The 12,994-nt window shown below is 43.7% G+C and overlaps 1 protein-coding gene across 1 annotated transcript in view; it reads right to left on the reverse strand.

Annotated features, from left to right (window-relative positions):
* Positions 1-12,994, reverse strand: part of LOC120024264 (formin-like) — a 53,813-nt gene that overhangs the window by 30,390 nt on the left and 10,429 nt on the right. The window contains exons 8-12 of the mRNA XM_038968459.1: positions 12,808-12,819; positions 9,889-10,030; positions 5,852-5,939; positions 2,795-2,856; positions 2,620-2,708 (exon numbers count right to left, since the gene is read on the reverse strand). Of these exons, the coding sequence (XP_038824387.1) occupies positions 2,620-2,708; positions 2,795-2,856; positions 5,852-5,939; positions 9,889-10,030; positions 12,808-12,819 (393 nt within the window). The remainder of the gene's footprint in view (positions 1-2,619; positions 2,709-2,794; positions 2,857-5,851; positions 5,940-9,888; positions 10,031-12,807; positions 12,820-12,994) is intronic.

The following is a 12,994-nucleotide window of genomic DNA, read 5'->3' on the forward strand; positions in this document are numbered from 1 at the left end:
TAGATGATTCTGTGCTTCCTTCTTTGTGGCAACAGTTTGGGAAGGCCCTTTCCTGTTTCAGCATGGCAATGCCCCTGTGCACAAAAGCGAGGTCCATACAGAAATGGTTTGTCGAGATCGGTGTGGAAGAACTTGACTTGCCTGCACAGAGTCCTGACCTCAACCCATCGAATGCCTAAGGGATGAATTGGAACACCGACTGCGAGCCAAGCCCAATCGCCTAACATCAGTGCCCGACCTAAAAAATGCTCTTGTGGCTGACTGGAAGCAAGTCCAATGTCCCAACATCTAGTGGAAAGCCTTTACTGATAAGTGGAGGCTGTTATAGCAGCAAAGAGGGGGACCAACTCCATATTAATACCCATGATTTTCGAATGAGATGTTTGACGATTAGGTGTCCACATACTTTTGATCATGTGGTATATCTATCTTACATACAGTAAGTCTGTAAATGCGAGGATGCATAGAATGCTTTATTATAAAGGGGAATTGCAGAATTGCTGCCTGGTACTGTGATGCAATCATTTTCATGGTCAAATATAATTTTCATTCAAATGATGCCAACTGATGTGGCTCATGAAATTAAATGTATATTTTGGAATGTCAGTTGAGTTGAACCAACAAATCACAGCACATATTGATTGGTACACTTCCTACTTTTACTTCCCGTTTTGTTCCTATGGGCACACTTACAATCAAATCAAATGTTATTTGTCACATGCTTCGTAAACAACAGGTGTAGACTAACAGTGAAATGCTTACTTACAGGCCCTTCCCAACAATGCAGAGGAATAAATACACAATGAGATACGATAACTTGGCTATATACACGGGGTACCAGTACCGAGTCGATGTGCAGGGGTACGAGGTAATTGAGGTAGATCCAGTATGTACATATAGGTAGGGATAAAGTTACTAGGCAACAGGATAGATAATAAACAGTAGCAGCAGGAAATGGGATGAGTCAAAAGAATTAGTGCAAAAAAGGTCCATGCAGATAGTCTGGGTAACTATTGGTTAACTATTTAACTAACTATTTCTTAAGGCTTGGGAGTAGAAGCTGTTCAGGGTCCTGTTGGTTCCAGACTTGGTGCATCGGTACCGCTTGCTGTGCGGTAGCAGAGAAAACAGTCTATGACTTGGGTGGATGGAGTCTTTGACAATTTTTAGGACCTTCCTCTGACACCACCTGGTATAGAGCTCCTGGGTGGCAGGACGCACTACCCTCTGCAGCGCCTTGTGGTCGGATGCCAAGCAGTTGCCATACCAAGTGGTGAGTCAAGAAGCTCTCAATGGTGCAGCTGTATAACTTTTTGAGGATCTGAAGGCCCATGCCAAATCTTTTCAGCCTCCTGAGTGGGAAGAGGCATTGTCGAGCCCTCTTCACTACTGTGTTGGTGTGTGTAGACCATGATAATTCCTTAGTGATGTGGACACCGAGAAACTTGAAGCTCTCGACTTGCTCCACTACAGCCCCATTGATGTGGATGGTGGCGTGCTCGGCCCTCCGTTTCCTGTAGTCCACAATCAGCTCCTTTTTCTTTTGACTGGTACTATATAAAAATGTGGAGATGGTGCCTTGACGTGGAGATGGTGCCTTGAGGTGGAGATGGTACCTTGACGTGGAGATGGTGCCTTGAGGTGGAGATGGTGCCTTGACGTGGAGATGGTGCCTTGACGTGGAGATGGTGCCTTGAGGTGGAGATGGTGTCTTGAGGTGGAGATGGTGTCTTGACGTGGAGATGGTGCCTTGAGGTGGAGATGGTGCCTTGAGGTGGAGATGGTGCCTTGAGGTGGTGATGGTGCCTTGACGTGGAGATGGTGTCTTGAGGTGGAGATGGTGCCTTGAGGTGGCGATGGTGCCTTGAGGTGGAGATGGTGCCTTGAGGTGGAGATGGTGCCTTGAGGTGGAGATGGTGTCTTGAGGTGGAGATGGTGTCTTGAGGTGGAGATGGTGCCTTGAGGTGGCGATGGTGCCTTGAGGTGGAGATGGTGTCTTGAGGTGGAGATGGTGTCTTGACGTGGAGATGGTGCCTTGAGGTGGAGATGGTGCCTTGAGGTGGTGATGGTGCCTTGACGTGGAGATGGTGTCTTGAGGTGGAGATGGTGCCTTGAGGTGGCGATGGTGCCTTGAGGTGGAGATGGTGTCTTGAGGTGGAGATGGTGTCTTGACGTGGAGATGGTGCCTTGAGGTGGTGATGGTGCCTTGAGGTGGAGATGGTGCCTTGACATGGAGATGGTGCCTTGAGGTGGTGATGGTGCCTTGAGGTGGAGATGGTGCCTTGACATGGAGATGATGCCTTGAGATGGAGATGGTGCCTTGAGGTGGAGATGGTGCCTTGACATGGAGATGGTGCCTTGAGCTGGTGATGGTGCCTTGAGGTGGAGATGGTGCCTTGACATGGAGATGATGCCTTGAGATGGAGATGGTGCCTTGAGGTGGAGATGGTGCCTTGACATGGAGATGGTGCCTTGACGTGGAGATGGTGCCTTGAGGTGGAGATGGTGCCTTGAGGTGGAGATGGTGCCTTGAGGTGGAGCTACGCACAAGGTTTTCCCCAGCTATCACCCTCCACAGAAAGTTAAAAAGGTGATGAGAAGGGAAAGGAGAACACTCACTGTTCAGGTTTGTCCAGCAACTTGACCAGTTCCTCCTCTGAAGTGTGGTAGTGTCTCTTTATCCGCTCCAGCTCATCGGGCTGGGCTCTCTGGTAGGGGCATCAAACAACACTTAACAAACTGAAGAGAGCTCAAAATGCAAAAAGGACAAGACAAAGACAGGAGTTGTACTCACGTTTTCGTATAAAGCCTGGATGGTTTCCAGGTCCACTACGGAGTTGTCCACCGTCAGCACAGCTACAGGAGTAAACAAGTTCATTGATTCATGAAGGTAGTGCATGGATGGATACACAGTATACAGTGAATTGCATCTCTACAGGCCTGTGGGGTCACATAAGGGTATTTCTACGACTGGCGGGGAGCCTGTAGGTGTAATTGTAAGATTTTTTTCCATAATCACACAAAAAAACCGAAGCCAACTCTCCTACACGATTCCCAAAGGTGTACTTTCACAGAGCTGAAATCCAACAGGACTGGATCAGATGAAACATTTCAACCTGAACATGGATGTTTCCCTGTTCTTAAAGTTTCTGCTGAAACTGATATATCCATGATATCCCAGTGGACAAGGTCTGTCAGTGTTGGGCTGGTGAGAGGTGTGTGAGGGCCAGATGCGCACAGACACACACACACACACACACACACACACACACACACACACACACACACACACACACACACACACACACACACACACACACACACACACACACACACACATATACACACACACACACACACACACACACACACACACACACACACACACACACACACACACACACACACACACACACATACACACACACACACACACACACACACACACACACACACACACACACACACACACACACACACACACACACACACACACACACACACACACACACACACACACACACACACACCAAATCTAAAACTCTCCACTTCTGGGAAACTAATTGCTCCCTGCCACAGAAACCAAAGAGACCCACAGTGTAGATTCCTTCCCCTTAAGGTACTGTCTTTCCCAGCTCAAATGGTAACTCTCAGAATCTGTTCCAAATGGCACACTATTCCCTAGATAGGGTGCCATGTAGTGCACTATTCCCTATATAGGTCAAAAGCAGTACACTACAGTGCATTTGGGAAGTATTCAGACCGCTTGACTTTTTCCACATTTTGTTACTCTTTGTTATTCTAAAATGGATTCAATAGTTTTTTCCCCCAACACAATACCCCATAATGACATCACAATACCCCATAATGACATCACAATACCCCATAATGAAAAAGCAAAAACAGGTTTTTAAAACTTTTTGCAAATGTATTCAAAATAAAAACCGGAAATATCACATTTACATAAGTATTCAGACACTTTACTCAGTACTTTGTTGAAGCACCTTTGGCAGCGATTACAGCCTTGAGTCTTCTTGGGTATGACGCTACAAGCTTGGCACACCTGAATTTGGGAAGTTTCTCCCATTCTTCTCTGCAGATTCTCTCAAGCTCTGTCAGGTTGAATGGGGAGCGTCGCTGCACAGCTATTTTCAGGTCTCTCCAGAGATGTTCGATCGGGTTCAAGTCCGGACTCTGGCTGGGCCACTCAAGGACGTTCAGAGACTTGTCCCGAAGCCACTCTTGCATTGTCTTGGCTGTGTGTTTATGGTCATTGTCCTGTTGGAAGGTGAACCTTCGCCCCAGTCTGAGGTCCAGAGTGCTCTGGAGCAGGTTTTCATCAAGGATCTCTCTGTACTTTGCTCCATTCATCTTTCCCTCGATCCTGACTAGTCTCCCAGTCCCTGCCACTGAAAAACATCCCCACAGCATGATGCTGCCACCGCCATGCTTCACCGTAGGGATGGTGCAAGGTTTCCTCCAGACGTCAAGCTTGGCATTCAGGCCAAAGAGTGCAATCTTGGTTTACATCAGACCAGATAATCTTGTTTCTCATGATCTGAGTCCTTTAGGTGCCTTTTGGCAAACTCCAAGCGGGCTATGAGCCTTATACTGAGGAGTGGCTTCCGTCTGGCCATTCTACCATAAAGGCCTGATTGGTGGAGTGCTGCAGAGATGGTTGTCCTTCTGGAAGGTTCTCCCATCGCCACAGAGGAACTCTGGAGCTCTGTCAGAGTGACCATTGGGTTCTTTATCACCTCCCTGACCAAGGCCCCCGATTGCTCAGTTTGGCCGGGTGGCCAGGTCTAGGAAGAGTCTTCGTGGTTCCAAACTTCTTCCATTTTAGAAAGATGGAGGCCACTGTGTTCTTCGGGACCTTCAATGCTGCAGACATTTTTTGGTACCCTTCCCCAAATCTGGGCCTTGAAAAATTCCTGTCTCGGATCTCTACGGACAATTCCTTCGACCGCATGGCTTTGGTTTATGCTCTGACAAGCACTGTCAACTGTGGGACCTTGTATAGACAGGTGTGTGCCTTTCCAAATCATGTCCAATCAATTGAATTCATGACAGTTAAGTTATAGAAACATCTCAAGGATGATCAATGGAAACAGGATGCACCTGAGCTCAATTTCAAGTCTTATAGCGAATGTCTGAATAATTTAAAAATAAAAACTGTTCGCTTTGTAATTATGGGGTATTGTCTGTATATTGATGTGGAAAAACATTTATTTAATTAATTTTAGACCAAGGCTGTTACGTAACAAAATGTGGACAAATTCAAGGGGTCTGAATACTTTCCGAACGTCTGTCTGTCTGTCTGTCTGTCTGTCTGTCTGTCTGTCTGTCTGTCTGTCTGTCTGTCTGTCTGTCTGTCTGTCTGTCTGTCTGTCTGTCTGTCTGAAGTCAAATACAGGGTAGAGGGGTCCAGAGTCAGACTTTAAGTTGTGGTTCAGATGACTCACTTGGTTGGAACATAGACTAGTGCTTGAGTGTGGGTTTGAGTCCTACACGGACCACACATATTGAATATGCTGTATGTGTAAACTGTTAATTGTGTCATCTTAGATTAAGTTGATGGTTCGCATCCTACATGGGCCATATAGACATTCAGCTACTATTTATGTAATAGCTTTGGATAAAGGCCTCTATTGGATCTCTGGATTACGTTTTTTTTTTAAAGAGGGTAGAGAGAGTATGCACCCTTCTTCTCAGAGATGATTTTAGGGGCACAGTACATGCCAGGGTTTTCAAACCTCACCGCAGGAACGCCAGACATGTCAAAATTATGCTGTAACCCTGAATAAGATCACCCGATTCACCTAATCAAGGGCTTGATAATGCCACTCACCTTGCTGTATGTCATTCATCTCCAGGTGCAGACTAGAGATGAGTATCCCTACGGCCTGGGAACGCTTCCCATCCAGCAGCTTGATGACCTGACCAGGGAGAAGAAGACAACACAGTCACCATGACAACAGTGGAGCTCAGCTGGCCATCAGATTAGGTAAGAGGAAGGGAGGTGGACTAATGGAAGACTAATGGAGGTGTTGATCATTAATGGAGACCAGAGCCTCTCTCTCTTCTCTGTCCACCCCCTCTCTTTCTCTCTCTCCACCCCCTCTCTTTCTCTTGTCCCCCCTCTCTCTCTCACTCTCTGATGGAGACCAGAGCCTCTCTCTCCTCTCTCTCCACCCCCTCTGTATTTCTCCCTTTCTCTTGTCTCCCCCTCCCTCTCTCCTTCTCTCTCTCTCTCCTCTCTCTCTACCTCCTCTCTCTTTCTATCTTCCTCTTGTCTCCACCCCTCTCTCTCTCCTCTCTCTCCATCACATCTCTCTTTTATCTTTCTCTTGTCTCCCCCTCCCTCTCTCTCCCTCTCTCTCCTCTCTATTCACCCCCTCTCTTTCTCTTGTCTCCCCCATCCTCTTCACTTTCTCTCTTCTCTCTCCACCCATCATTTCCCCCCTTTCTCTCTCTTTCTGTCTCTGATGGAGAATTTAAGCTAGTCAAAAGAGGTACAAGCACAGTGTAGGTCACAACATGGTGTACAGTACCTATTAAAGTGGAACACTGTGTCGAGAGGAATGTAATTTTCCATGTATCATGGCTGACTATACTATAGATAGATGACCATGGAGACTTCATCATGGCTGACTATAGATAGATGACCATGGAGACTTCATCATGGCTGACTATAGATAGATGACCATGGAGACTTCATCATGGCTGACTATAGATAGATGACCATGGAGACTTCATCATGGCTGACTATAGATAGATGACTATGGAGACTTCATCATGGCTGACTATAGATAGATGACCATGGAGACTTCATCATGGCTGACTATAGATAGATGACCATGGAGACTTCATCATGGCTGACTATAGATAGATGACCATGGAGACTTCATCATGGCTGACTATAGATAGATGACTATGGAGACTTCATCATGGCTGACTATAGATAGATCACCATGGAGACTTCATCATGGCTGACTATAGATAGATGACCATGGAGACTTCATCATGGCTGACTATAGATAGATGACCATGGAGACTTCATCATGGCTGACTATACTATAGATAGATGACCATGGAGACTTCATCATGGCTGACTATACTATAGATAGATGACCATGGAGACTTCATCATGGCTGACTATAGATAGATGACCATGGGGACTTCATCTTGGCTGACTATAGATAGATGACTATGGGGACTTCATCATGGCTGACTATAGATAGATGACTATGGAGACTTCATCATGGCTGACTATAGATAGATGACCATGGAGACTTCATCATGGCTGACTATAGATAGATGACCATGGAGACTTCATCATGGCTGACTATAGATAGATGACCATGGAGACTTCATCATGGCTGACTATAGATAGATTACTATGGAGACTTCATCATGGCTGACTATACTATAGATAGATGACTATGGAGACTTCATCATGGCTGACTATACTATAGATAGATGACCATGGAGACTTCATCATGGCTGACTATAGATAGATGACCATGGAGACTTCATCTTGGCTGACTAGATAGATGACCATGGGGACTTCATCATGGCTGACTATAGATAGATGACTATGGAGACTTCATCATGGCTGACTATACTATAGATAGATGACCATGGAGACTTAATCATGGCTGACTATACTATAGATAGATGACCATGGAGACTTCATCTTGGCTGACTATAGATAGATGACCATGGAGACTTCATCATGGCTGACTATAGATAGATGACTATGGAGACTTCATCATGGCTGACTATAGATAGATGACCATGGAGACTTCATCATGGCTGACTATAGATAGATGACCATGGAGACTTCATCATGGCTGACTATACTATAGATAGATGACTATGGGGACTTCATCATGGCTGACTATAGATAGATGACTATGGAGACTTCATCATGGCTGACTATACTATAGATAGATGACCATGGAGACTTCATCTTGGCTGACTAGATAGATGACCATGGGGACTTCATCATGGCTGACTATAGATAGATGACTATGGAGACTTCATCATGGCTGACTATAGATAGATGACCATGGAGACTTCACCATGGCTGACTATAGATAGATGACCATGGAGACTTCATCATGGCTGACTATACTATAGATAGATGACTATGGAGAATTCATCATGGCTGACTATAGATAGATGACCATGGAGACTTCATCATGGCTGACTATACTATAGATAGATGACCATGGAGACTTCATCATGGCTGACTATACTATAGATAGATGACTATGGAGACTTCATCATGGCTGACTATAGATAGATGACCATGGAGACTTCATCATGGCTGACTATAGATAGATGACCATGGAGACTTCATCATGGCTGACTATAGATAGATGACCATGGAGACTTCATCATGGCTGACTATACTATAGATAGATGACCATGGAGACTTCATCATGGCTGACTATACTATAGATAGATGACTATGGAGACTTCATCATGGCTGACTATAGATAGATGACCATGGAGACTTCATCATGGCTGACTATAGATAGATGACCATTGAGACTTCATCATGGCTGACTATAGATAGATGACTATGGAGACTTCATCATGGCTGACTATACTATAGATAGATGACCATGGAGACTTCATCATGGCTGACTATACTATAGATAGATGACCATGAAGACTTCATCATGGCTGACTATAGATAGATGGCCATGGAGACTTCATCATGGCTGACTATACTATAGATATATGACCATGGAGACTTCATCATGGCTGACTATACTATAGATAGATGACCATGGAGACTTCATCATGGCTGACTATACTATAGATAGATGACCATGGAGACTTCATCATGGCTGACTATAGATAGATGACTATGGAGACTTCATCATGGCTGACTATACTATAGATAGATGACCATGGAGACTTCATCATGGCTGACTATAGATAGATGACCATGAAGACTTCATCATGGCTGACTATAGATAGATGACCATGGAGACTTCATCATGGCTGACTATAGATAGATGACCATGAAGACTTCATCATGGCTGACTATAGATAGATCACCATGGAGACTTCATCATGGCTGACTATAGATAGATGACCATGGAGACTTCATCATGGCTGACTATAGATAGATGACTATGGAGACTTCATCATGGCTGACTATAGATAGATGACTATGGAGACTTCATCTTGGCTGACTATAGATAGATGACTATGGAGACTTCATCTTGGCTGACTATAGATAGATGACTATGGAGACTTCATCATGGCTGACTATAGATAGATGACCATGGAGACTTCATCATGGCTGACTATAGATAGATGACTATGGAGACTTCATCATGGCTGACTATAGATAGATGACTATGGGGACTTCATCAACTCCTTTTAAAACAAGCATTTTCTGATCAGGTTTCTGGAGCAAAAGTTATAAAATGACTCTCCAGCTTCATGTTTTCACATCATTGTCAGTAAAGTAATAGTGTTCACATCCAGAACTATCACGTTCATTCGAGGAGCAAATGCACAGACACGTTTTGGCGTCCAGAAATAAAACATGAATACCTTACATTTTGGACTACAACCATAGTATCAGTTAGCCTGGGAATCCAAACTGAATTCACAGTTAATTTAGTGAAGAGACGAACCAATAGTGGAAGTGAATTCAATGTGGATTTCCAGGCTACATTTCAGCTACTGTAAATCCAGACATCAGCCCCCTCTAGAGGTCAACAGACACATTGACACTCCATATTGTGCTACATAGGGAAAGCAGAAACCTAGTGAGCTGCACAACTGAATTCACTCAACCGAAATGTGTCTTTCGCATTTAACCCAACCCCCCTGAATCAGAGAGGAGACTCACAGTACCTTCTTGGCCTTGGCTTTCTTCTCATAGGCCTCTGACAGAGGTTTTTTCTTGGTCTGTAAGGTGGTCTTGGAGAACAGATCTTCAAACTCTGTGGTGTTGATGATGTCTGGTTCCACAAGAGAGTTCCACAGTGTGTCCTTACTGAGAGAGAGAGAGAGAGAGAGAGAGAGAGAGAGAGAGAGAGAGAGAGAGAGAGAGAGAGAGAGAGAGAGAGAGAGAGAGAGAGAGAGAGAGAGAGAGAGAGAGAGAGAGAGTGGTAGAGAGACGGGGAGAGAGTGATAAAAATAGAGGAATATACAAGGTCTGAGGTCATTTGCCTTTGGCCCAAAGTGAAGGAACTCAGACTTCATCAAAGAAATTGGAAATACAAACATTGTCATCCTACAAGAAACATGGTATAAAGGAGACGGACCCACTGGTTGCCCTCTAGGTTACAGAGAGCTGGTAGTCCCATCCACTAAACTACCAGGTGTGAAACAGGGAAGAGACTGAGGGGGTATGCTAATTTGGTATAGAGCAGACCTAACCCACTCTATTAAATGAATCAAAACAGGATTTTACATCTGGCTAGAAATTAAGAAGGAAATTATTTCAACAGGGACAAATGTCCCCATATGTGCTACCTACATCCCCCCCAATTGAATCCCCATACTTTAACGATGACAGCTTCTCCATCCTAGAGGGGGAGATCAACAAGTCTGTGGCGACATACTGGAAATGCCAGAACTGGACAAGAATCTGACTTCGAGGGGACTCTTACGGTAGGTACACCTATAGCTCATCTCTTGGCAGTAGACTACTTTATAAACTGACCTCAACCCAGAGTCTCTTAGAGCGTTCACAGTCAGTCCACTGATACCCCTATCAGATCACAGCAAAATCACACTCCACTTGAATGGAGCTATGCTCAATCATGAGGTATCAAAGCCAGGGGAACTTAATAATATTAAGAAATGCTATAGATGGAAAGAAAGTAGTGTGGAAACATACCAAAAAACAATCAGGCTACAACAAATTCAATCCCTTCTAGACAATTTCCTGGACAAAATGTTTCACTGTAATAGTGAAGGTGTAAACTTAGCAGTAGAAAACCTAAACTGTATATTTGACCTCTCAGCTTCCGTATTAAATCTAGAAATTCCAAGCAGACAACCTAATAAGATTAACAACAATGACAAATGGTTTGATGAAGAATGCAAAAACCTAAGAAAGAAATTGAGAAACCTATCCAACCGAAAACATAGAGACCGAGAAAACCTGAGTCTACGCCTTTACTATGGTGATTTCACTAAAACATTACAGAAATACACTACGGAAAAAGAATGAACAGCACGTCAGAATTCAGCTCAATGTAATTGAAGAATCTATAGAATCTAACCACTTCAGGGAAAATGTGAAAACACTAAACAAACAAAACGAATAGCTATCTATCCAAAACAGAGATGTATGGGTAAACCACTTCTCCAATCTATTTGGTTATATAACAAAGAACAAACAGCAAAAGCATATACATGATCAAATTCAAATCTTAGAATCAACTATTAAAGACTACCAGAATCCACTGGATTCTACAATTACATTGAATGAACTACAGGACAAAATACAAACTCTCCAACCCAAAAAGACCTGTGTTGTTGATGGTTGTTGATGGTATCCTGAATGAAATTATAAAAAATACAGACAACAAATTCCAATTGGCTATACTTAAACGTTTTAACATCATCCTCAGCTTTGGCATATTCCCCAATATTTGGAACCAAGGACTGATCACCCCAATCCCCAAAAATTGTGGAGACAAATTTGACCACAATAACTACTGTGGGATATGAGTCAACAGCAACCTTGGGGAAATCCTCTGAATTGTCATTAACACTGTACTGAGCAAATGTCAAATTGGCTTTTTACCAAATTATCGTACGACAGACCATGTATTCACCCTGCACACCCTAATTGACACACAAACAAATCAAAACAAGAGAAACAGACACCTCACAAGTCCTCAACTGGCAGCTTCATAGTTCCCGCAAAACACCAGTCTCAATGTCAACAGGTGACTCAGGGATGCTGGCCTTTTTAATTGTATTTATTTAACTAGGCAAGTCAGTTAAGAACAAATTCTTATTTTCAATGACAGCCTAGGAACAGTGGGGTAACTGCCTTGTTCAGGGGCAGAACGACAGATTTGTACCTTGTCAGCTCAGGGATTCGATCTTTCAACCTTTCAGTTACTAGTCCAACGCTCTAGCCACTAGGCAATGCTGCCTTCTAGGCAGTTGCAAAGAAAAAGCCATATCTCAGACTGTCCAATTAAAATAAAAGATTAAGATGAGCAAAAGAACACAGACACTGGACAGAGGAAGATGGTAAAAAGTGTTATTGGCAGATGAATCTAAGTTTGAGGTGTTCGAATCACAAAGAAGAACATTTGTGAGAAAAAATGAAAAGATGCTGGAGGAGTGCTTGACGCCATCTGTCAAGCCTGGTGGAGGCAATGTGATGGTCTGGAGGTGTTTGGTGGTGGTAAAGTGAGAGATTTGTACAGGGTTAAAGGGATCTGGAAGAAGGAAGGCTATCTATTTTGCAACGCCATGCCATACCCTGTGGAAGGCGCTTAATTGGAGCCAATTTCCTCCTACAGCAGAACAATGACCCAAAGCACAGCTCCAAACTATGCAATAACTATTTAGGGAAGAAGCAGTCAGCTGGTATTCTGTCTATAATGGAGTGGCCAGGACAGTCACTTTCAATTTCAATTTAGAGGCAGATTATTAAGGTTTTTTGGAGTGCAATGTTCAACCCAGTGTCCAAATACTGTATCTCTGTTGAAGGTTGGGAATCTTCCAGCGGGACAACAACCCCAATCACACATTAAAAAGCACCCAGGCCAGCGAAGTCCAGATCTGAATCGCATCTAAAACCTATGGCGAGATCTGAAAATGATTTTGTCCATGCCATTTGTTCTTATTTTCTAAATAAACAATTTAAATCTAAGTTTACAAAAATAAATTGGTTCTACAATGTTGAAAATCCATTAACATGGTGTGGAGACCAAAGGTTTTCTTCAATTTCAACTTATTTTTTAAGAAATAGGGAATTATTTACAGT

This window comes from Salvelinus namaycush, chromosome 29 (genome assembly GCF_016432855.1).
Source record: "Salvelinus namaycush isolate Seneca chromosome 29, SaNama_1.0, whole genome shotgun sequence".
Classification (NCBI taxonomy): Eukaryota; Metazoa; Chordata; class Actinopteri; order Salmoniformes; family Salmonidae; genus Salvelinus; species Salvelinus namaycush.